The following is a 22,163-nucleotide window of genomic DNA, read 5'->3' on the forward strand; positions in this document are numbered from 1 at the left end:
CTTAAAAAAGGCAGATCCTGCTTGACCAACCTCCTTTTATGAAAGGCTGTGGACATTGTTTACCTAGACTTTTACTAAAGCCTTTGACACCATTTCCCAAAGCATTCTCCCAGAAAAAACTGGCTGCTCATGGCTTGGGTGGGTGCACAGTTTGCTGGATGAAAAAGTGTGTGGATGGCTGACTCCAGAGAGTGGTGGTGAATGATTTACATCCAGCTGGTGGCTGGTCATGAATGGTGTTCCCCAAAACTCAGTACTGGGATCATCCCGTTTAACATCTTCACTGATAACTTGCATGAGGGGATCAAGTGCAACCTCAGTTCACAGATGACACCAAGTTAGGTGGGAATGTCGATTCGCTGTAGGGCAGGAAGGCTCTGGCAGAGGGATCTGAACAGGCTGATTGGTGAGCCAAGGCCAATTACAATAAAATGAAGTGCTGAGTCTAGCACCTGGGTCACAACAACCCCATGTAACCCTTCAGGTTTAGGTCAAGGTGCCTGGAAAGATGCCTGATGGAAAGGACCTGGGGGTGTTGGTGAACAGCAGCTGAACATGAGCCAAGGTGGCTGAAGGTGGCCAAGAAGGCAGATGGCATCCTGGCCTGGATCAGCAATAGTGTGGCTAGAAGGAACAAGGGAGGGATCATCTTCCCTGTACACAGAACTCAGGAGGCCATGACTTGAATCCTGTATTTGATTCTGGGCCACTCACTACAGGAAAGACTTGGACATGCAAGAGTGAGTTTAGAGAAGGGCAAGGAAGCTGGTGAAGGGTCTGGAACACAAGTCCTATGAGGAGTGGCTGAGGGAGCTTTGGTTGTTTAGCCTGGAGAAAAGGAGGCTCAGGGGTGACCTTATCACTCTCTACAACTGCCTGAAAGGAAGGTGTAGCCAGGTGGGGTCAGCCGTTCCCCCCAGGTAACAAGTGAAAGGATGAGAGGAATGAAGTTGCATGAAGTTGCACAAGGGGAGTTTTCCTTTGGGGATTAGAAAAAATTCTTCACCAAATGGTTTGTGAAACATCAGAATAGGCTGCCCAGAGAAGTGGTCACTGTCCTTGGAAGTATTTAGGAGATGTGCGGATGTGGCGCTTAGTGACATGGTTTCGTGGTGGACTTGGCAGCACTGGGTTAATGGCTAGACTCGATAATCTTGGGGGTCTTATCCAACCAAAATGATTCCATGACTGTCAGCCATGCCTATATGCCTTATGGACATGACCAAAAGGCAATTCTGCTGTCAGGAGATCAGTCTGGAGTTTTGGGGTGACTCTAAACTCTTGCACCTCACTGTACTTGTTTTATTTCAGTAAATCAAAAATAGAGAGAACTAAGCATGAAATAAACAGCACCATAAATTTGACACATGTTGTGGCTGAGAAGGAATACAATAATTTTCAATTGTATCTTCTAAAATCTGTTTCCAGGCTTCCATAATTATTCCGAGTTTGTCCATGGTCTCCATAGCAGCCTTTCCTGAGGCTCAAGCCTGATGTGGTGACTCACAGTGGTTCAGCAAAGGATTCAACTCCTTTCCAGGGAGTCTGAGTCACAGGATGCCAAACCTGGACTGGTTTCCTGTAATACAGAAATTCCTGAGCTATGGTAGACGTACCGCTCATGGTACACAAGCCACCTCTGCATGATGCTCCAGCACCTCCCAGGCATTGCCACAAGTATGCGAGGGTAAGCAGGAGATGTATCTGCTACTGCCAAACAAACACAAATATTTGGAAACTCATGCTTTAATAAGTTGCTGGACTCTTATTGACTCTGTCCCTGAACTCCTCAGAAGAGCAAAAACAGCTTACCACAGCCCAGCAGTAAAAGTGCTGAATATAGAGCTCACCATGAGCCCTGGGCTGGTTTCCCGAGCTCATTAGTGGTGCTGCTGTGGGCACAGAGTGTTACAGCAGCTGCCCTGTGACCCTGCAGCACTAGAAGTTCCTCACAGTGCTCTTATTCCTGAGTGTCCACGCTGGAGTGGTACATGGGGCAACTCGTTCTGGCACAGGTAGTTCCTCAACAACAAGCTTGAGCTTTGCAGCAGACTGAAAGAAGGGAGATCAGAAATGAGATCTTTGCCTCTCAGATTAGCATCCTAACCACAGAGTCACAGATTGGGGCTTCCTTTTATATTTCTTTCTGACTTCTGGTCCCCATGAATCTCCTTTTCCTGGAAAAATGGGTGCCCTCCCATGCAGCAGATGGGTAGCTCCTCCCAGCTTGCTGAGTATGGTTTATAACCTTGTATTTAAAGGGATAATTTTGTACTTTGAATCTGCTTAGACTAAGGAAATGCTGGAGCCCAGGCCACCCACTCGCCAGATGACACAGGGCAGCCTCTGGCAGGTGCTTTTAGCAGACAGCTGTTGTGCACTGGGCTGGACACAGTGGTTTAGTGTATTTGGGATGTGTTGAAAACAGATTTACAAGAACAATCCTGTCTGAAATACAGACAGATATTGCTAATTTTCTTTAAACATGATAGATCCTGAGGTAAATAAGAGCAAGAAATCCCAACATATTAGTCAAGCAAATTACCTCTCAGCTACTGACAGAAGCAACCAGTGACATAAATCTGTACCATCTGAAGACCTCTGAAGGCACAACTCTACTTGCCTTGTGACACGTTTCACTTCTAGGTATGTCCAGACCATGAGCTGAAGTTTGCTCTTCCTCTGCCTTTTCCACTTGAAAGAAGGCCACACCACACTACAGCAAAGGAGCAGTTATATGGAGTAATACTGACACCCATGTTACATGTCACCTTTCAGCTTTACCTACTGAAAATGCTTGGTGGAACCCTGTGATGGTTTAGGAATGGTATTCCGCAGTTTAGTGTTCCCACTGAAACACTCCACACCACATGCCGCTCGCTCATTCCCCCATTCTCTCCCCTCTCCCCTCATTCCTGCAGCAGGATGGAGAGGAGAATTAGAGGCACAGAAGGCAAAGATCGAAGGTTGAGATAAGAACAATTTACTGGAAACAACGAGATAAGAAAAGGAACAGTAACAACAACAATATTAGTAACAGACTGCACAAGACAGGTGAGTGATTCACAGGTCAGTGCTCCCCACCACCAGCCAGCAGGAAGGAACCCAACCTCCCTCCCATGTACCATGAGTGTGGTGTGAGGTGCTGTGGAATAACCTCATGGTCCTGGCTATGTCTTTCCTGGCTACTGCAAAAATTAACCCTGTCCTGGATGGAACCAGGACAAGTTCTGACACCATACACCAGCTGAAATGGAAAACATTGTACATCCAGATGGACAAAGCTGTCGAGTTTTTCTGAACGGAGTTCAATGGTGACTGTAGGATGCTTCTTGAGTCCCATCAGGCTTCAAAAAGACAACCTAGTATCTGTCATCCTGGGGTATCCGCTAGCCACTGGACACCAACATTTATTCATATGCTCTGACACCACCATTACAAATGTCTTTAAAAATCAAAGAAGAAATTAAATCAGCAGAAATATTTACACTAACACTAAATGAGAATAACTTTCTTCATTGTCAATCTGACTTGTCAATTTCTGGCAAAGACACATCCCAAACCCCATTTAACTCCTGCCCTGTCTTGATGACCATAATAACTTTCACAACTGCTCTCCATTCCAAAATCAAAGGTCAAACCAGAAGTCACATGCTTGAAGAGGTGCTGGTTCCATTTTTATCCAGAAGCTAGGCTTGCCCTGCCTCTTAATGGAAACTGGCATCACCTTAAGATGTCAACATATCTATTTGTATTCAGGAGACAGTACCAGCTGTAAAAAACAAACAAACAAAAAAAAAAAACCAAAACCAAAAACAAAACACCCAAAGAAAACCCCTTAACACCTTGACCATCTTTCTTCCTACCTTCCTCTCCCAATAATAAATGTAATTAACGTTACAGTTGGAGAAATTACCTTCAGTTAATGGGGAAAAGACTGAAGAAACTCCCATCCCCACCTCCCCCCCCCCGAAAAAATTGAAATTGTACTCTATAGCTGCACCAGTTGGTAGCATTTGGTCCAGAAAGGGTCACAAACAGCATAGTACTTCTGATGGGTTTATTGGTCACAGGCAACATTACAAAGCAGTTACACTGAATAATGCTGTCACAGTCCTATTTAATGTGAGGTTGCTACAACACATTTAGATTTCACACAGTGAAACTACTTGAGAAAAAAACAATTCATGCTCGTAACATAAGATCAAGAAAATACACTTGGTTAAAAGAAAAAATGGTCCCAGAACTTCAGCCCACTGAAACTGAAGTTAATGGAAAAGCTTCCTCTGACTTCAGCAGGCTCTCAATCCAGCCTTCAACATGCCCTGGCCAAGCTATAAGGTCAAATGCCTCTCTGCTCAGTGACAGGCTCTTCATTTTTCTGAAATACTTGTGCGTGATGTATTTTCTCCTTTTTAAATGAGAAGACCATAAATGTGAAATTTGCTATGCCGAATTTTATACATAACAGAGCTAATTTTGGGTCATCAGCTTTAGAGAGTGGGAGAATTACAAAGGTGATAATATGTGTGCTGGAAAAGGAGGGAGTTCCTACACTCCTGAGTGCCTGTAGCAGCTGTTTGTGTAGCCTGAAAGCTTCCAAGAAAGGTCATTACATGCTTCTTCAGAATTTGCATCTCTGACAGCACCTGCATTCAAAAATGGGATTCCAAAACCACAGCTGACAAAAAACATGTACCAAACAGAGAAACACATCTTTACTTCAATAAAGCAAAATCTTTCCATCAAATCTAAGTTTAGCTTTAAGTAAGATAATTACTTCTGGGAGCTGAGACATATTCCTGACATAATTTCTTCTCATTTACAGGTGACTTGATGCATCCTACACCCACCCATTCAGAGGATGCATGTAGAACATACAAATTGTGCATCTAATTCCCATCAGTGTTGGAGCCATCAGAGGGCAGCAACATGCCAAGGCTTACCAGACCACAGAACTCCTGCAGCCAGGCATCTCTTCCATGTGAGTTACCGGTCCTACTGACCCCAGTATAGCTTCTTGCACCATAATGCTGCATTGTTTTATGACACCCAAAGGTCAGAGTGCAATTCACACTTCAAGGAAAACTGGGGTGAGAAGAGTGCTGTTTTTTAGATTTCAATGGTCACCACGAATGTAGTTCTTTCTCAGAACTGTATTTGCTAATTATCTGCATTTTTAAAGTAGAACACTGATCATAAACCATGCTTTATAAAATTCTCCCTCTCCAGTGCATTTCACAGATAACATTTGTGTTCGTGTCTCAGACTGTGATGACCAAATGTTAGCATAACAATGGACATGGTTCTACCACATCCAAGTGGGAATGACAGGCGCTGCCATCCTGTGTCACAAGCATAGTCCATCAGGAGTCCCTGAGATACAAATATGGCACCCACTCCTCTCTACTGGCATTTTGGTCAAGAGTTCTCAATAAAAGATCCAGTTTATTTTTTTAAAAAAAAGGTTTCGTTAATTAAAAAAAAGTCTATTTACAAATCAGTTGTGACATGAATAAGAACATTCCATGGAAAAAAATCAGACTGTCTCAAAAGTTGGCAAATACGTTTTTAACTGTAAAATGTCAGATATGGGCTGTTTTCTGTCTTGATAGAAGCTGAGTCCAGTAAGTAATTCTATATCTCTGATCCGAGCTGTATGAAACTTCATTCTCTCTTCAACCCACATGGACTCAGACTTGCCATCCTATTGGGACAGAGGAGAGAAAAGAAAGAGGTCGTAAAACTTTTTTTTTTTTCTCCTGAGATGCATTTAATCTACTAAAAAAAGACATTTTGAGGTTTTATAAAGACAGAAATCAATAACTGTTGGCAAGCATCTAACAAGAGAGTGTGCAGGATTATACATAGTTAGAAGCTCATCTGAATTTAGTTCTTGCTGTTACCTCCTCAAGTGTACAAAACCTGTACCAGTTGGTGATAATGGGGAATGGCAAGTTAGGTCCAGCATCTATCTACCATCAGTATGATAAAAATATTTCTAAGAGCTGTGTCTGGCTCAAATTCCTTTCTGCAGGATTGGTCTACACTTCCCACACTTTTTTTTCTGTTGTATATGGAGTGCAGTTATGTGTGTTCTCCCCATAATGCCAAGGTACCTGAACTAGAAGCAACCAGTGCTCCTCAGGAACATCTGTATCTTCTCCTTCTGGGAATGCATTTGGCCTTAGCACTGACCTTTTGTTGTGGGTGACTCCTCTTAGAAGCTCTTCACCCTTCTCAGCTGTTGACTGAATAGCTGCATTGCAGAAGTCTATGTATGTATCACATTGATGGTCTCTGCATACTCTGACTCCACTCTGCTAGCTCCAAGTTTTGCTCTTTGAAGTGACCTATTTTCCCATTTGATCATATTCACAAACTTTGACATAATTCCATTTGAAAAAATGTTGTTTTCTCTCTCAATATGAGCATGTAGGCTGTACCATTTTTACAGGCTTTAACCAGTTAATCACCGATATCCAACAAAACAAGCTCCAGCCTGACTTCAGATGTTTATGGGGGCCAAATAAACAACTTACTGCACAGCTTTCACTGTTGTCTTCTCTGTGAGGTACAATGAAAGACAAGGCATCTAGAGACCCTTCACACTCCAGAGGAGTTTCAGAAGTATTTTTACAGCTAGTCAGCACAATGAAGAAGTGAGTTGGAACTGGAACTTCTGAATTACCAGGGTATCTGAAATATAAAAGATCTTTCTGTAAATACACACCAAATCATACTTGCACAAAGATCAAATGACAACAGTCAGCTATATTCAGTTTTATCAATTCACCTGTTTTGTCCAAAGAAAGCTTAGGTCTGGAAGGAAAATTCCAGATTAATATTTTTGAGAATCACATTTGGCATGTAGGCTGATTTAAGTAACAAGTTTGATGAGATATAACAAATTGATTTGCCATAAAAATGTGTAAAACTCCAGAGGAGATGAAGAGTTCAGCCTGAGTCCAGGAACCTCTCTGCCTGCTGGCTTGAACCAATTTTGCTAACTAATGTGACCCACAACTTGTAGTAGAACATTGCCAGCTCAGGAAGTATCAACCATGCCACCAGGGATAAGCCCTTGCCTTGTCCTCTCCTAGAGGCAATGGCAATGTCCTAAGTTTTCAGGCTGGTAGACATCATTCCACATACAACAGCTTCTCTTATACTCCACCTCAAGTTTAGGATGACACATTTTGAAAGCGCATTTTTCTCTTTGTTCCTTCTGAACTTACTTATCTGCTTAGGAACTTTTGCATGTCTTTCTGAATAAGGATAATAATTACTAACAAACCAGGATTGGAGGAAAAAAAAAAAAAGGATTATAATGTGAAAAGTTCTCACCTTGTCAGCTTCTCTGGAGTATCATAGAGCCCATCAGAGTCATAATCAAACACAGGACCACTGACTACATTGACACCATTCCTGGCTGCAACATATTCAGGCAGCAGGTGTTGATGGAAGTAGTTCCATAACACTGAAACACAGTAATGGAATCAGGAAACAATCTTCACAATAGAAGCTGCTAATACAACTCTGCAGAGCATTCAGTAGAGTAGAGACACATGTGATAAGTTAGGAAAAAACTAAATTCTACGGGTGTTTGCTGTTGTTAAAGGCTGCATCCAACTGGGCAGCAGCATTCACTGTGCCATGTCCTGACATATCTATCCTATGTAATATTTTAAATTACAATTAATAATTGAATAGTATTCCACTACAAAACAGGACATCTCTTTTTCTTCCAGGAGAAGTACCACAAGTTACCCTTCTTTTTCACCAGGAACATGCTTATTTTCTGTCAGCCAACCATCTCATGATCCCTCTCTCCCAGGAACCAGGGATCATTTGCATGGTTTGGAAGCAAGCACAATACCAGCAGTCTTCTATTCAACTATGGGCATACAAATAGGCATAAAAAAAAATACCTTTAAATGCAGGGTACATTGGCACAATGTTACTGGTAAGCAAGGCATCATAGTGAGGTTTCTTTGCATCTGTCATAAAATCTGAAACAAAAAAAGGACAATTAATTACATGTATTTGTTACTTAAAACTTGCATTTTCATGCTTTTAGTGATCAGTGTAATAACATTGAGATGGAGCTGACCTAACTTCATTTTCCAAAACTGATGTGGGTGTAAGTGCCGACTTCAGTACCTGCTGGATTCCATCTCAGATGAATAATCTTAGTAGCAGGAGCAATTACACTTGTCAGATATACAATTGGCAAATTTAATGAGATTTAAGAATATCACAACAGGCTTCTGAATTGTGGGGAAAGAAATAAAATCCGTGAGTGTCAGGCCAACTTTTCCTGACTGCAGAATCTAGGCTTAAAGATGGGATTCTGTTGAAACTTTGCAAACTACGTTTGATGGGGATATTTAAATAACCTGCTACTTGCTATTCAACACAGTAGAGTCAATAAAAATACTTCCAGATCAGGTTCACAAACAATTTATCCATGTATACAAAGCGAATTTGCAAATTACCAGCTTGCTGGACTTTACTCAATGTCTACATGTCCCTCCCAGTTTCTTCTGTGAGATGCTACTTTAGAAACACAATAAGTGTCAAAACTTCTGGGAAGCACTAAGTGCCCTTTGACAACCCACCAAGTGCTGAAGCATCTAAAATGTTTTCCTTTCTCATATGCTGAAGTGAACTGCAACAATACAAAGCAAACTGCTTTGTATTCTGATTAGGTATCAGGAACACTTACAAAAGACTACACCTGCTAAAAACATTAAAAATCATGTAAATCAGATATGCTAAACAAAAAAGACAAAGTACTTACTTGGAGGAGCAAGAAACCCATAAGTTAGGTGAGGATGATTGTTGTAAAACAAACAGGTCTGGTTATGATTCTGTGAAATACGAACATCTTTGTGTAAACAGCTGGAGGCAGCTCCTATAGAAGATATCCATTTGTCCTATTGAACAAGAAGAAAGTGTCATTGTGAAAGCTGACTTACAATAATTCTCTCAGTATGAGTATTGTTCCTCTTATGTCAGTGGAAAACAAGGCCTCCCATCAACTTCATACACCTTGGGAATAAAGTGAACACAACTGGAGCATTTTAGTAAACTATAACATCTTCTAAAAGAGAATTTAGGGGTGACCATTAAAGACAACCTGACTTACTGACAGATAGACAGGCCCACATAATTGACAGATAGAAGTATGGGCCACTTGTTAAAGTAACTGGTTGCTTCATGCCACTACCCTCAAAATATTTAGGATCAAGTAAATCTTGCCAGAGTTTAGCTAAATTTAATTATAACAGTCATTATTTAAAACCTATGATTCCTAGATAATTAAATTTAAAAGTATTCTCTACTATCCTAATTAATTTTAAGCATGATCTGGCTTCTAAATTTTCTCTGAATGGGAAAGGCCAACTTGAAAAAAATTTTCATTCATCAGATCAGTGCTCTACACTGAAGAGGTGTATCTTAAGCATAAGGTTCAGGACCACAAAGACCTGCTTTATTTCACCCAGTCTCTTTTTTTCCCCCGGTCAGGATTATATTCTGAGAGAAGAATCATATCAGGACATGAATAGCTCAAGATGGTCCTGAGATTATTTTTTCAAAAGGATCCTGCTACATCACAAACTGCTTTAAGAATATGAAACCCGCATTGAGGCCAGTTTCTAAGGACAGCACTGACAGTTTGCTGAGCAGACCTGTGCAACCAGTGCAGCCTCCTACGGGTTCCACACCAATGGCAATGGGCTCCTCACTTCCTGGTGGATCTGCTCAGTCTGGAGGCAAAACTGTTTCACTCTGAGAAATGGAAGAGTCAAAGCCAATCCTTATTAGCATAGCAAACCTCACACAAATTTCCACTTTATATCTTATGTGGTTCAACTTAGTTCCCTGGGAGATAATATCACAGACTGGAAAAAGACCTCTAAGATACTTGAGTCCAGTCTTTGACTGATCATCACCTTGTCAACTAGACTATAGCACTAAGTGCCAAATCCAGTCCTTTCCTGAGCACCTCCGTGGATGTTGACTCCACCACCATTGTGACTCTCATGTCATGAGCAGATATAAGAAGCCTTCAGGAATAACTGACACTCCAGATTTTCACTTTTCAAGGTTTCTTCTAATCTTTCTTCTTATACTTACATCTTTGCCAACAGTGTATGAGCTCCACAGAGACATCCTGTAGTCCCTGCTGTACCCGCTCACGTAGCGGTAATGGTAAAGGAGGCAGTAATTATGTTTTTTCTGCAGAACCCTGGGCCGTCCGTAGGGTAAATTAAGTTCTTCTGTCTTCTCAACTGCAACAGAAATAGTGCTTATTGTTTTTCAGTTAATACTGATTGTTAAGTATCCTCCTCTTCTATATACCTACAGCTGCCTTAATTTTCAATTGCCAAGCAAACAGAAGTCACAGAAATGGGACAAAAAAATGTCATTATTCTATCAAAGGCATAGTTTCCATGCTAAGGCAATAAATTAAGTGATGAAGCTAGTATAAAGGAATCATTTAAACTTATACTGCACAAATTAAGCTTATATTTGAACCAAAAGCTTTTGCCATTAAAAACAAGAGAAAAATTTAAGTTGCAAAGGTTAAAGTCTTTGTTGACTTTGTGTTTCAATTTAAAGATGTGGGATCTGCTTTTATGTAGCATTTAGATGTGTGAGAAATCCATTCTGGTGATCTGAAATTACTATTTCAGTAGAAATCACACAGCTGTCTGTAAAAATGCATTTAAAAGACTAGGAAATACAGAGATCTAAATAAACAATACAGTGAAGTACTGGAGTGGATTTTCAACTATGCAAGGACTCACTACTTTGCCTTTGAAAATTCAAGTATATTCAATCATTACAAGACTAAAATTATAAAGAACGTGGCAAAATATATCTTCATTAAATTATTATACAATTTTAAGGCAAATGTATTACATGGGGAAATAATTTGAGCAATGAATGTGCAGGGCATTTTCCACAGTAATTCCACAGTACAAAAAAAAAGTGAAGATTATGACTGTTACTTCTCCACCCATGAGGGAAAAACAATTTATATTTTTTTCATAAAAGTAAAAATGCATTTATAATTTCTTTTGTCCTCACAGACTGTCAAGTTATGACAATCAATGAGAGAACATGCAAACTGAAGTAACTGGTGATCTCTATATAGTCTTAAGGAGCTTCTAAGGCTGGTGACTAGAATTCTTCTATCTGTGAAATGCCTTTTATATCTAATTAATTCTTAATCTTACAATTAATAATGAAATTATTTCTGTCAAGACAGTGCTATACCAGGTCTCACTGATAATTCAAGGCAAAATCCTACTTCTTCAAAAATGTAGGTTTAGAACCTTAAATTCCTATTTCTACAAAAAAGAACTGAAATATGTTATTGTGCCTGTCCTTGTCAAGTTTCTTCAAAGTCAGGTTTAACAAAGTCCTCAGAGAACCTTAGAGTCTGTTTCAGCAAAATTCCTTGCACACTTTAGGGAAAACACATCATATCATTAAATCTGGATTTGATTTTGTTGCTCTCATGAGCATTATAATACTGGAAGACTTACTTTAAAAGGGTTCTGGGACACACTTTAAAATTAATGACCTGTCATTAGTGGAAAAGATTCAAGGAAGCTCTATCACTCTTTTTTTCAGGACAAACTACACAAATCAACAGAAGCCTTGAATTAGCTCTGGATAAACAGCAAATACTCGACCCTGCCAGTAACTGGCATTTATGTCCAATTCTTAATAATAATGAGCCATAGTGAGGTGTTGCCAAATATAGTTTATTTGCATAAAACCCCCAAGGTTTCATGAACACACACATGAGGCAAGGTCTCTATCAGCCTATTTCTGACAACCTAAACTTCTTGATATCATCTATTAAGGCATTAGCACCTGGGACTAGGTTCCATTTTGACTTAGAATTTTCATTATTTACTCGCTGTTTTACTCATTTCATGCTCAAAATAGTCGATTTTGTTTTATGACTCATGAGCACATCTATGGCCTTGCAAACTGCAGCTTAAACATGGCAAGTGTTTGTCCGGAAATGGAATTTGAATGGAAATAGAACATAAGTGAAAGAAGTAACAGCTCAAGACCACATAACAAACATGTAAAATGCTCCTTATGCCTCATTAAAAATATGCTGCCATTATGGGTATCATTATTTGCATTGATTTGTTATCAGGTGCTTCCCCATACAACACTCTTGGTTCCCATTCTGGACTGCTCATTACTTCAGTACTAGAAAAGTCAAAAGTAACAGAGAACACACATGCCATAAAGACACAAGTATAAGGATACACATTTACCTGAGAACAAATGGTTCATGAGGACTGTATTCAAAAACATGAGAATCATAGAATGGTATGGGCTGTAAGACACCAAAAAGACCATCTAGTTTCAACCAGCCTGTCAAGAGCTTCCTTTAGACATCTTCCTTTAGACCAGGTTGTGCTCCCCCCATCCATCCTGGCCTTTAACACTTCCAGGGGTGAGGAATCCACAAATTCTCCAGGCAGGGCTATAGCTCCAGCAAGTATTTCAGAGAATTTTCACATCATTTACTTGAGAGTTGCTCAGAAGTTTAAAAACATAAAATGTTTGATGACTAGTAATCTTGTCATTGCTGTTAGCTTTTAAATTTTATATTATTATCTGAAATTCTTACCTTCTGTTTCAGTAAGATTTAAACGCTGATGAAAATCTCTTATTGGCAAGCCCTATAATTATAAAGGAAAAGCAGTGAGATTCTACAAAGCACCTTATGAGTTGGTACCACACCCAAATGCAACTTCTGTCTTGCAAGTTATACATACACAGAACTCAGCGACATGCACTGGAGAGGAGCTACAGGGAATTTGCAGAAACAAATTGGTTTTGCAACAAGCAAATCTACAGGCTTGAAAACCACAGCCCAAACTTAATATTCACAGAACAGAAGCTTCAACATAATTTAATGAAGTAAGCAAGAACTGAATGCTTTCCCCATCAAGCTTCTGTGGGGTTTTTCCAGGCTCTTCAAAGATTAATGTGACTTAACATAAGCAATCTGCAAAAAATTAATACAAAAATACAGGCTAAATACTCACTAACCCCAAGCAAGAGTTGATTTTGAAGCTAATGGTAAGGGATTGTAAAACTATCTGGAGAATGCAAAGTTTCACTCTTTGAATGCAACACAGACTTCTGCCTCCACAACTTTAACCATTTCATTGCTTACCCCTGTCCTGCAGGAGCAGCCAAGGCTCACTGAAAAGGCTGTTTCTCCCACCACAGAGCATTTAGAAGGATGACTTGTTTCTTTGGGATGGTGGGGGGTGTAAACAGGGTGCTTCAATAGGTGGTTTAGGCGTCCATGAGTTCCATTGTTTGGTGCTGGTTTCAAACCCAGCAAATCTATGAAAGAATTCAAGTGATATTAACAGGAGGAGATACACTGTAATACACATCTGATTACATCGTGCTTACAAGTAAGAATGAGTCAAAGCTTCACTGCCTGATGCCCACAAGGCCCAAAATGAAAAGCAATGTAACCTCTTTAAAAGGGTCCACACAGGTCCTTAGCTAGGGTTCAGTATGGTACTACTCTTCCTGTGAGGCTGGGCAAGTCACTTCAGTACAGCCACCAACTTCAAGCATTCGCAGTACTCTTAAGTATTTTCTGGACCAAACTCTCTGGTAATGCTTTTCTTCTCATGGAAGCATTATAGGTTCTAAGCAGAGAGGAAAGCAGGCAGGAAATAATGGAAAAGAGGTGAGGAGAATAAATGAACAGAAAGTGGTAGATCTAGTGACAGATTTTTTTGAGAAACCATGAAATACAGAAGGAAGGGACACAGGAATAAGGAGTCACAGTAGCATTGTGTTTGAAAGAGGGGGGAAAGGAGGTTTCCGTTCATGATGGTAGAGAGACTGTGAAGTAGCCATTTTTAGCAGTGGTGAGTCAAAGCACCAGCTCTGAAAAAGCCAGAGGAATGCACAGTGAGACCAGTGGAAAAGAGATATACAAGGTAGCCTGACCAGTAGATCCTAAACTGCTATTAGTCATGTAGAGATGGCCCTTTCTCAGAAAAACAAGCAGCTGATTTATGAAAATCAGCAGCAACTCTTAAGGATGAGTTTCTGAGGACACTTAATTTGTTATTAGAAGATTTACACTGCCAAAAAGATATTATATTTTACTGAACAAAACTGACCCACCTCCACTGTACTTACCACACATTAAATTATATACTTCAATGTTTTCAAATGGATCAACTTGAGTACCAAACTTGAATCCTGGTCCAAAACCAATAAAGATAGCCTAGGATTTACAGAGAAAAGTATAGTGGAATTCTGTTTAAGACAAGTTGAAATGAAAATTATCTTCATACTCAGAGGGCATTTTCTTCCAAGAACTTAATCTTTACTTTACCAACACAGTATGTATCAAGTCAAAAACATGTGTTTTTCTTTTAAATAAAGCTGGTGTATAAGAATAATTTTTAAAAGCAGTAGTAGAGTATTAAGAAACACAATTCTGTCTCATTGTTGCCTTTAGCCATTTATGATGTCCCTTGCTCGTCTCTGCTTTTGAAGAAATTAAAAGGTATTTTCTTAAATGCTTTAAAAGATTTAATGGAAATCTTGATCCAAAGTAACGTTCACATCCTGTAAACAATTTGGAAGCCTTTAACTTGGGGCTATAAAAACATCTGTGGGTAGCAATGCTTTAAGTGGTTTCAGCAATGGTAGGATCGTAGGCTTCCATGCCTGGTTTGCAGATGTTCTTTCTTCTTGCACCACTTCCCAAGCTGTACTGGACCTGATCCAGGCATGCTGCAAACTCAAAAACCTTTCCTTTTTTTTTTTTTCCCCCTGCTGATTTTTTTTCTTTCTGATTCAATTCTCCAACCTACTTGACACTGTAGCCACACAAATCTTACACCAGCATACTGCAGGGTTTGATGAACAAAGAAGCAAGAACTTCAAGTTCAACTGCTGCCAAAAGCATTGTTCTAAAACTTATTCTCAGTTATTCAGTTTATTTTTAGTGAAGAGAAACAGATTGCACACATCTGTGGTATCAAGATACTGAATGAGTGATGGATGTTTTACACCCTATAGCACATCCCTGGGTAAGACCTCCAAGCTTTTTGTGAGCAATGCAATTGTCCCAGATTTCATAGCTGTATGGCAAAAGCAGAGGCTAAAACTCAGCTCTTAACTCCTTTTTTTTTGAGATTAAAGCATAACACAGTGCATTATTTTGCAACTGTTGATACTAGAATCTTCAGGCTAATAATGTACTCAGCTGGCCTAATTTGAACCAGATGAGGCAGGGACACACTACCTCCTTTCAGTTGTTTTCGGTAATTGCAGACTATGAAATGCTGTTATGCTGCTATAATGTTAGCCAAAAAAGAATAAATTATATCTTTTATCTAGTTTTTAGACTTGTTAGGGGTGCTATGAACTGACAATCTCAAGTGTGGCAAAAAAGTTTGAATAGAGTCAATCTACTGAACACAAACTGCAGCAGAGAGAGATGGAATACATTTGGCATCATGTGGCTTGCTGACTGCAACCCATTACTAGAAACTATCAATAGGTTTTCCATTGTCAAATCAGGGAAGAAGTATAAGCCTGGAAGGGTAAATTGATACAAGATTAAGATTTTTTTAGAAAGCAGTGTTGATGCTAACACTATATAACTCCACAAAACATGAAAAAAAGGCTTTTAAGAGAGGAAATTATGAAACACAAGTTTCATGAGAAGACCTACAAAGTCCATGTAACGCACATATTTCTCTTTATAACTGTGTTTACAAATATTCACTATAACAGTTCCAAGTACCTCACAATGGTTTGTGCATTTTAATCCTGAGAACAGCTTTTTGAAATCAAGAATATATGCTTTCATTTTACTGATAGCAGAAGCTAAGGCAGAGGATAGATTAAGTGACTTCCCCAAATTAGACAAAACTAAGGATCTGATTTCATGCTTCTCTATGATCTCTTCCCATTTCTCATTAAAGAGAAGAAATTCAATACTCTCCTTATTTGTGTGAACTACCCAGCACATCACAGCATCAATCCTATAAATGTTTGATTTCTTTAACTGCAGATGAAATAATATCACAGATCTTAAAAAAAACAACAAAAAACCAATACCCACCAAACACAGTATTTGGAAATAGAAGGAGCTAAAAATTAGAGCTAACATAAGCTTAAACCTCACCTGCATATTGGGGAAGCGATTGTCTGAGCCATGGAATCCACCTCTGCAGCTTTTAATCTCAAGTGGTTTTCTATTAAAAATACACAGCTTATATAACTCACGCTTTTCAAATCATATCAGCATAAAGTACATTCACTGATGACATATTTACTTTTCTGTTTAATGATACTTAGAGGATTGTCCCTAAGGAATGAGAAGTCTTTAGTGCTTGGGAAGAGAACGCCTTTAAAATCAGAATGGTAGTTTTCTCTGCAAATGTTATCCCTTTGGAATTTTCATGTGTCCATCAGAGTCATTTAAAGTCAAAGCACATGACATATGAAAAAAAAAAATTTCATTTCAGGATAACAGATTTTCAGCTCACGGCCACTTGGGTAACAACTTTACAGTACTTTAGGTAAGTATATTCTCAATATTTTTTTTAATAAAAACACTAATCTAATTTTGACCATTCAGATGGGAATCTTACAGTCTAATAAAAGCAAACATCCAACCTGTGCTATACACACTATGCAAACACAGAGTTCTATTAACCCAAACCTGATTTGCACAACCTGCACATGTCTACAGTGTTACACAACAGGACTTACTGAAGAGGTACACTGAAAAACTCTTCCATGATGAAAGCCCTCAAAATTAATACCATTACAAGAGATAACACTATTCTGGGACTTGTAAATTCTTTCATCAAAACACATAAGGTCATTAACTACCATGGACTCAGTAAGTTCAATGACTGACAAGACTGATTTAACCTAGAAATTATATACATGCTCTGCTTTCATGGACTCACTTTGGAAATTCCTACAGCATGGCAAGATGTGCTTAGATATGAGAGTGAGGACTTTAGTTTCTATCCTGCTACTACCTCCACACCCAGCAGGGAGAACATCAATAGCTTCCAGTTTAGAATTAAGCCTCCCTAGGCCAGCAAAACCTGCAGAAAAAAGCATGCATTGTTCCTTTGCAGTGTCCCTTTGCTATGACAAACAAGAATATCACACTCTAACAGCTATCACTGAACTCTAAGCACTTGGAAGAGAAAACAAGAAATCATTTGTTGTACAGTTGGTACTGAGATGTGTAACTTACTGAGCAAGCTGCCATTGGGAGTCCAAATAAAAGTGCAGCGGTTCGATCCGGTCATTATAGGAATAATGGAAACGCTTGGGTAGCAGCTGTTTCATATAAGCTTTGAAAGGCTGGTTTGGTTTTATGCACTGAAATGTTTAAATTAAAACATAGGGAAATTTTGGTGAAATGTGTATTTTATGTCTTGCACACTTCTTACAAAGCACATCAATTGCAAATGGTCTGCAGTAGCTTCCACTAAGAACAATGTAACTCCACCAGGTTTAGAGTCATAAGATCTGAGACATATGCATGAACACTTAAATCACAAATACTGCCTGGTTTTAGATTCAATAGTATTAAAAGCTATTTAATATTGCATCATGGACAAAACCCACTTTTTTTTATTTTTCTTACAGCCTAAAATTGTACAGAACCAAATGGTACTGTGTAGAATTTATAAAGAATTACACTAAGACATGATCATGGTACTTCCACAAGTGATAAGAGACTGTCCAGTGCAAAAATCTACAGCTCTGTAACAGAGAAGGTACCAGACATTTAGGGTTTTTAGACTGATCACTCAGGGACAAAAACTTTTTTACGAACCAAGATCCATTAATGATTTTAAAAAGGGAAAAAAAACCCGCAAAATAAAATCTCTACTGTAATAATGGCAACTTTGAATACTGAAGTAATCTATAAAAACAGCATTGTTCTCACCAACAACAGTGTCTGCATAAATGAGAGGCGAACAGATTACCATGCAGAGATGAGAGCAGAAGCCAAGGACACAACAAAAAAGCAAATTCATAAAACTGCAACTGACACCGTCCACACCCCCCAAAAAAAATAATTCAATAGCCTCTCTCAAAGCTGTTTACCAAAAAGGTGTGAGCAAGAAAATCCTGTGTGTGTCCTGGCAGTAGAGCTGAGCTTTACACTGGCATGGCCCTCAGCTAGTATGGTCCAGATACACAAGCCCTCCAGTTGGAAGAGCAACAAAATACAGTGAGACGAACACAAAGCCTTAGTTAATGCACAACCCGATAGCCGTGTGTCACCTTACTCCATTTTCACCTTCCCCTGTGTGCTGTTGTTAACCAAAGGTCACACACAGAACCAATTAGGTTGGAAAAGACCTCTGAGATCATCAACTACAACTAAGAGTGAACATCCACCTTGTCAACTAGAAAAAAATTCTTCCAAATGTCCAACCTAAACCTCCCCGGTGCAGTATAAGATTATGTCCCCTCATCCTGTCACTGAACAAAAGTACAAATAGTATGTAAGTTGCCCAGCAAACAGCTAATGCTATAAAATATCTGTAAATGTCAGTAGAAATTCAGACAGAGCAACAGATAAGACAGCACTTACCGTGAGGTTCCTGACAATGCCTTCATAATTAACTGGAAGAATCATATGTAAGTATTAGTCACCTACGTTAAAAAAGATCAGATGTAAAACGGAAGCATACCCATCATATAACACAAATGATAAGTTTCAATAAATTTCTGGGTGTAAGAAATTATTTTTCCAGATTGAAAACCATGTAGAGCAAGAAAATCTCAAAACTGTTGAGCTATTCCTTCTATAAAATTTTAGTTCAGCCTCTCTTCCCCTTGATTACTTATTTAGAGTTTTAAATTAAACTGTAATAGTTAAACTTTAGTTAATTTTATTACTTAAAAGTTAACTATACTTACATGTTAAACTATATTAGCCACAGTTAGAAAACTAATCCAAGAAGTAAAATTTCAGAAAAGAAGCAACTAAGTGCTGTGTTAATCAAAATGAATTTTTCTTTGATAATAAGATAATTAAGAAAAAGACAAATGCAACTTCCAAGACAGCAGTTTTGTCTTGTAAATATCCTTAGAAAGAAAGCCAAGCACCAGCTGGCCAAGTTTCAGATGCTTAGGCTCAAGCCAAAAGGGAACATTGCATCATGTAGTTTGATATTTTGTGTAACAGAGGCCCACTACATGTCATAGTTAGTCTGTCCTGATTCTGACATCCAATACTTGACTCAAGTACCTAAAGGATTACCCTGGCAAGAGAGCCATTCATAATTCCTGCACAGATACATGCAGTGCTACAAAGACAGCTCTGATACTTCATTATAGCAGTGCACACCTCCAAAGGACACAATGCACTACTTCTCTCCCTGAACTTCTCCAAGGAGAACCTGAAACTGCATTTGACTCCCATGTTCTCCAATTAAAATATTTAAATATTTAAAACAGCTTAGAATAGCATCAAGCAGTGGAGTAAACAGAACTTAAAGTCACTGGGGTTAAGGTCTAAAAGTTTTAAAGGGCACAGAGATCAGTAATCTCAACAGAAAAAAAACCCAATACACCCAAAAAATACTGTGAAACATGAAGAAAGCTTCCGCATTCAACACTAAAAAGTACCAAAAACTGCAGGGATTAAATATTCGGCTAAAATAAGACTGCTTAACAAACCAGAGTTTAAAATTTGTAATTTTAAATGTAAAATGTACAGATGTTTAAATGTAAAAATCATTGATTTTTACTCAGTTTTATTATTTATGTTTACTTGCAGTTTACTCAGTTACTGTCAGGCCATTAGGCCAATTTTTTATAACTAGAAAACATAATATTCAAAATAATATATAAATGATAGTAACAATTTTATATTTCTCTACAGCAGAAATATTGCAAATTTATACAAAACTTAATAAATTAGGAAATGAGGTAAGACATGAAGGGAGGATTTTGGGGCTGTCTTGTGCACGTGTGATCTTATTCAAAGGAATGCCATTCACAACACAGAACGTATTTGCAATTGGTAATTCTGAGGCAGCCCATGAAATGTTTTTATGTATTTGAATGTGGGATTCAAGTATAGTTTCAGACTTTGAAAGTCAAATGGTCTTTAAAAGCACAAGCGCACACCCTACTTAGTATTTCCTTTTCATCATTGTCCAGGTTGCCCCTAGTTGGCATTCACTCAAGTTTACTAATGGAAGATGTGGATCCTAAGTTTGTATTTGTAAAGTACAAAAACATATAACCAAATAACAAAAGTTAGTTGAGCAACTACATACAAGAGAAATACTCATCTGGAACATTATTAGGTCTTAGGCGAGCTGCAGGACCAGGTACAACTATGAAATCTTGAACATTGTCCAGATAGCTGTTCAGATATGCTGTTTTTCTGCAGCTCCCGACTTCCATCCCTGTAAAAGGAAATACATTTTCTTTTAAAATTGAATATCAGTGTAGAGTCACCTTGCTAAGGAGACATGTAACTTTAGTTGTAGAAGTCAGAAATGTAATTTCTGTGGACTTTTTATCAGCAATCCCAAGGCATCTGACCCAAGAAGACCAAATTACTCTTGTATAGAAGATTAAAAACCAAGCATAGACAAACACTATCAGCCATTTCCTCAGCTGAGAAAGACTCTCCAATTTAATAGACAAACTTTCTTCTCTAAATGGAAAAGAACTCTTATGAGCCTAAGAACAGTAGTAACAGTCAGACCAAATATTAATTTACCCCAGTATCCTACCTAATAATGTTCAGTACGTAGCTAAAGAAATACCCAATAGGCACAGAATTATTGACTGGTCCTTCACCCAATGCTCTTTATCAGTTTTCAGAAACCAAAGGGGCTTTGAGTTGTTTATTGCATTTGAACTCTTACTTTAAATAATTCCTGGCATCATCATAATAATATTTATTAGTGTCATAATTTTTTTAAGCCTGTAAATGTATTTGGCTTACATCATTCCCTGTGGCAATGAGTTTTGCAAGTCAATTTTGTGCTGTGTGAAAGTGTGCTTATATTTCATTTGTCAAGAAAAGCAGCAGAAAAAAATAGTTAAATGCATAACTTATAGGAATAATTCCAGATATACAGAAAAGCTAGAAATTTAAATCAAAGTTTCATATTCACGGCCTTCTAGTAACATATAAAGGAACTGATAATGGAAATTAAGATATAGCTTGTATTTTCAGTTCCTCCGCAGTTTGTAAATTGTTGCTGTGCAATGTAGTTAGAAGACAGAAGAAAATTATATCCATTTTTTTACAGGTCACATTTTTTACTGTTTTTCTTTTACCATCTGCTAAAGGTCACAAAAGGAATTAGAAATAAAATATGGAAATTACTTAATTCCTCCCTATGTCTTGCACTTCTTTACCCCTACATAAAATAGTCTGACTCTCTCTCACACTGATTATCTTTCATATCATCTTGATAACATAAAACATATTTTATAGGTATTAATTCCTTTTGTTAATCTTGCCAGAAACATACAAGTATAAATTCAGAATATTACTTTATAAAGACAGTTCTTTGAAGTTCTGATATACTTCATAAAATCAAATTTACCATGATCTGATATAAAAATAATGTTCAGGCATTTATGCAAGTTCATTTGCTTTAGACCATCCATCAGCATCCCTACTATTTTGTCCACTCTCTGTAATGCCATAATGACCTGCAGGACAAAAACAGGAATGTAAAGTAAATGTTAAAAATACTGTTAAATATGTCAAAATGAAAATGAGAGCCTGCAGACTGGATATCACCCTCACTGTTCAGTTACCTCCCCCAAGAGAAGACTGGCTATATCTACACTATACAGCCCTTAACCCAATTTTTTTTCTGTCCCATACTGCACTACGACACAGCTACACATTTTTAGGTGTTATTTCAATTGCAGGTGCTTAAAAAAGAAGGAAAAAAACCCAAAACAGGAGCATCAAAAAAACACCACACAGGTTATAACCAGTGAGGGTGGTTTTAAAGTACGAAATTGAGGATGCTTGTTGCATTGTGCTTGGGCACAACCAAGGACAGCAGGAAATGACAAAGAATGCAGATACTGATGTG

General features: G+C 38.4%; 1 protein-coding gene across 1 annotated transcript in view; it reads right to left on the minus strand.

Annotated features, from left to right (window-relative positions):
* Positions 1–4,045: 4,045 nt before the first annotated feature.
* The window catches only part of ENPP1 (ectonucleotide pyrophosphatase/phosphodiesterase 1), a 50,518-nt gene continuing 32,400 nt past the window's right edge, over positions 4,046–22,163 (minus strand). Inside the window, exons 12-25 of the mRNA XM_005518351.3 lie at positions 21,660–21,768; positions 20,370–20,501; positions 18,674–18,705; positions 17,318–17,445; positions 16,226–16,295; positions 14,221–14,308; positions 13,226–13,401; positions 12,674–12,725; positions 10,144–10,298; positions 8,804–8,939; positions 7,932–8,012; positions 7,348–7,480; positions 6,543–6,699; positions 4,046–5,707 (exon numbers count right to left, since the gene is read on the minus strand). Coding sequence (XP_005518408.2) covers positions 5,540–5,707; positions 6,543–6,699; positions 7,348–7,480; positions 7,932–8,012; positions 8,804–8,939; positions 10,144–10,298; positions 12,674–12,725; positions 13,226–13,401; positions 14,221–14,308; positions 16,226–16,295; positions 17,318–17,445; positions 18,674–18,705; positions 20,370–20,501; positions 21,660–21,768 — 1,617 coding nt within the window. The 3' untranslated portion in view covers positions 4,046–5,539. The remainder of the gene's footprint in view (positions 5,708–6,542; positions 6,700–7,347; positions 7,481–7,931; positions 8,013–8,803; positions 8,940–10,143; positions 10,299–12,673; positions 12,726–13,225; positions 13,402–14,220; positions 14,309–16,225; positions 16,296–17,317; positions 17,446–18,673; positions 18,706–20,369; positions 20,502–21,659; positions 21,769–22,163) is intronic.

Source organism: Pseudopodoces humilis, chromosome 3, assembly GCF_049639895.1.
Source record: "Pseudopodoces humilis isolate 2021_Gansu_Grassland_sample_001 chromosome 3, ASM4963989v1, whole genome shotgun sequence".
NCBI lineage: Eukaryota > Metazoa > Chordata > Aves > Passeriformes > Paridae > Pseudopodoces > Pseudopodoces humilis.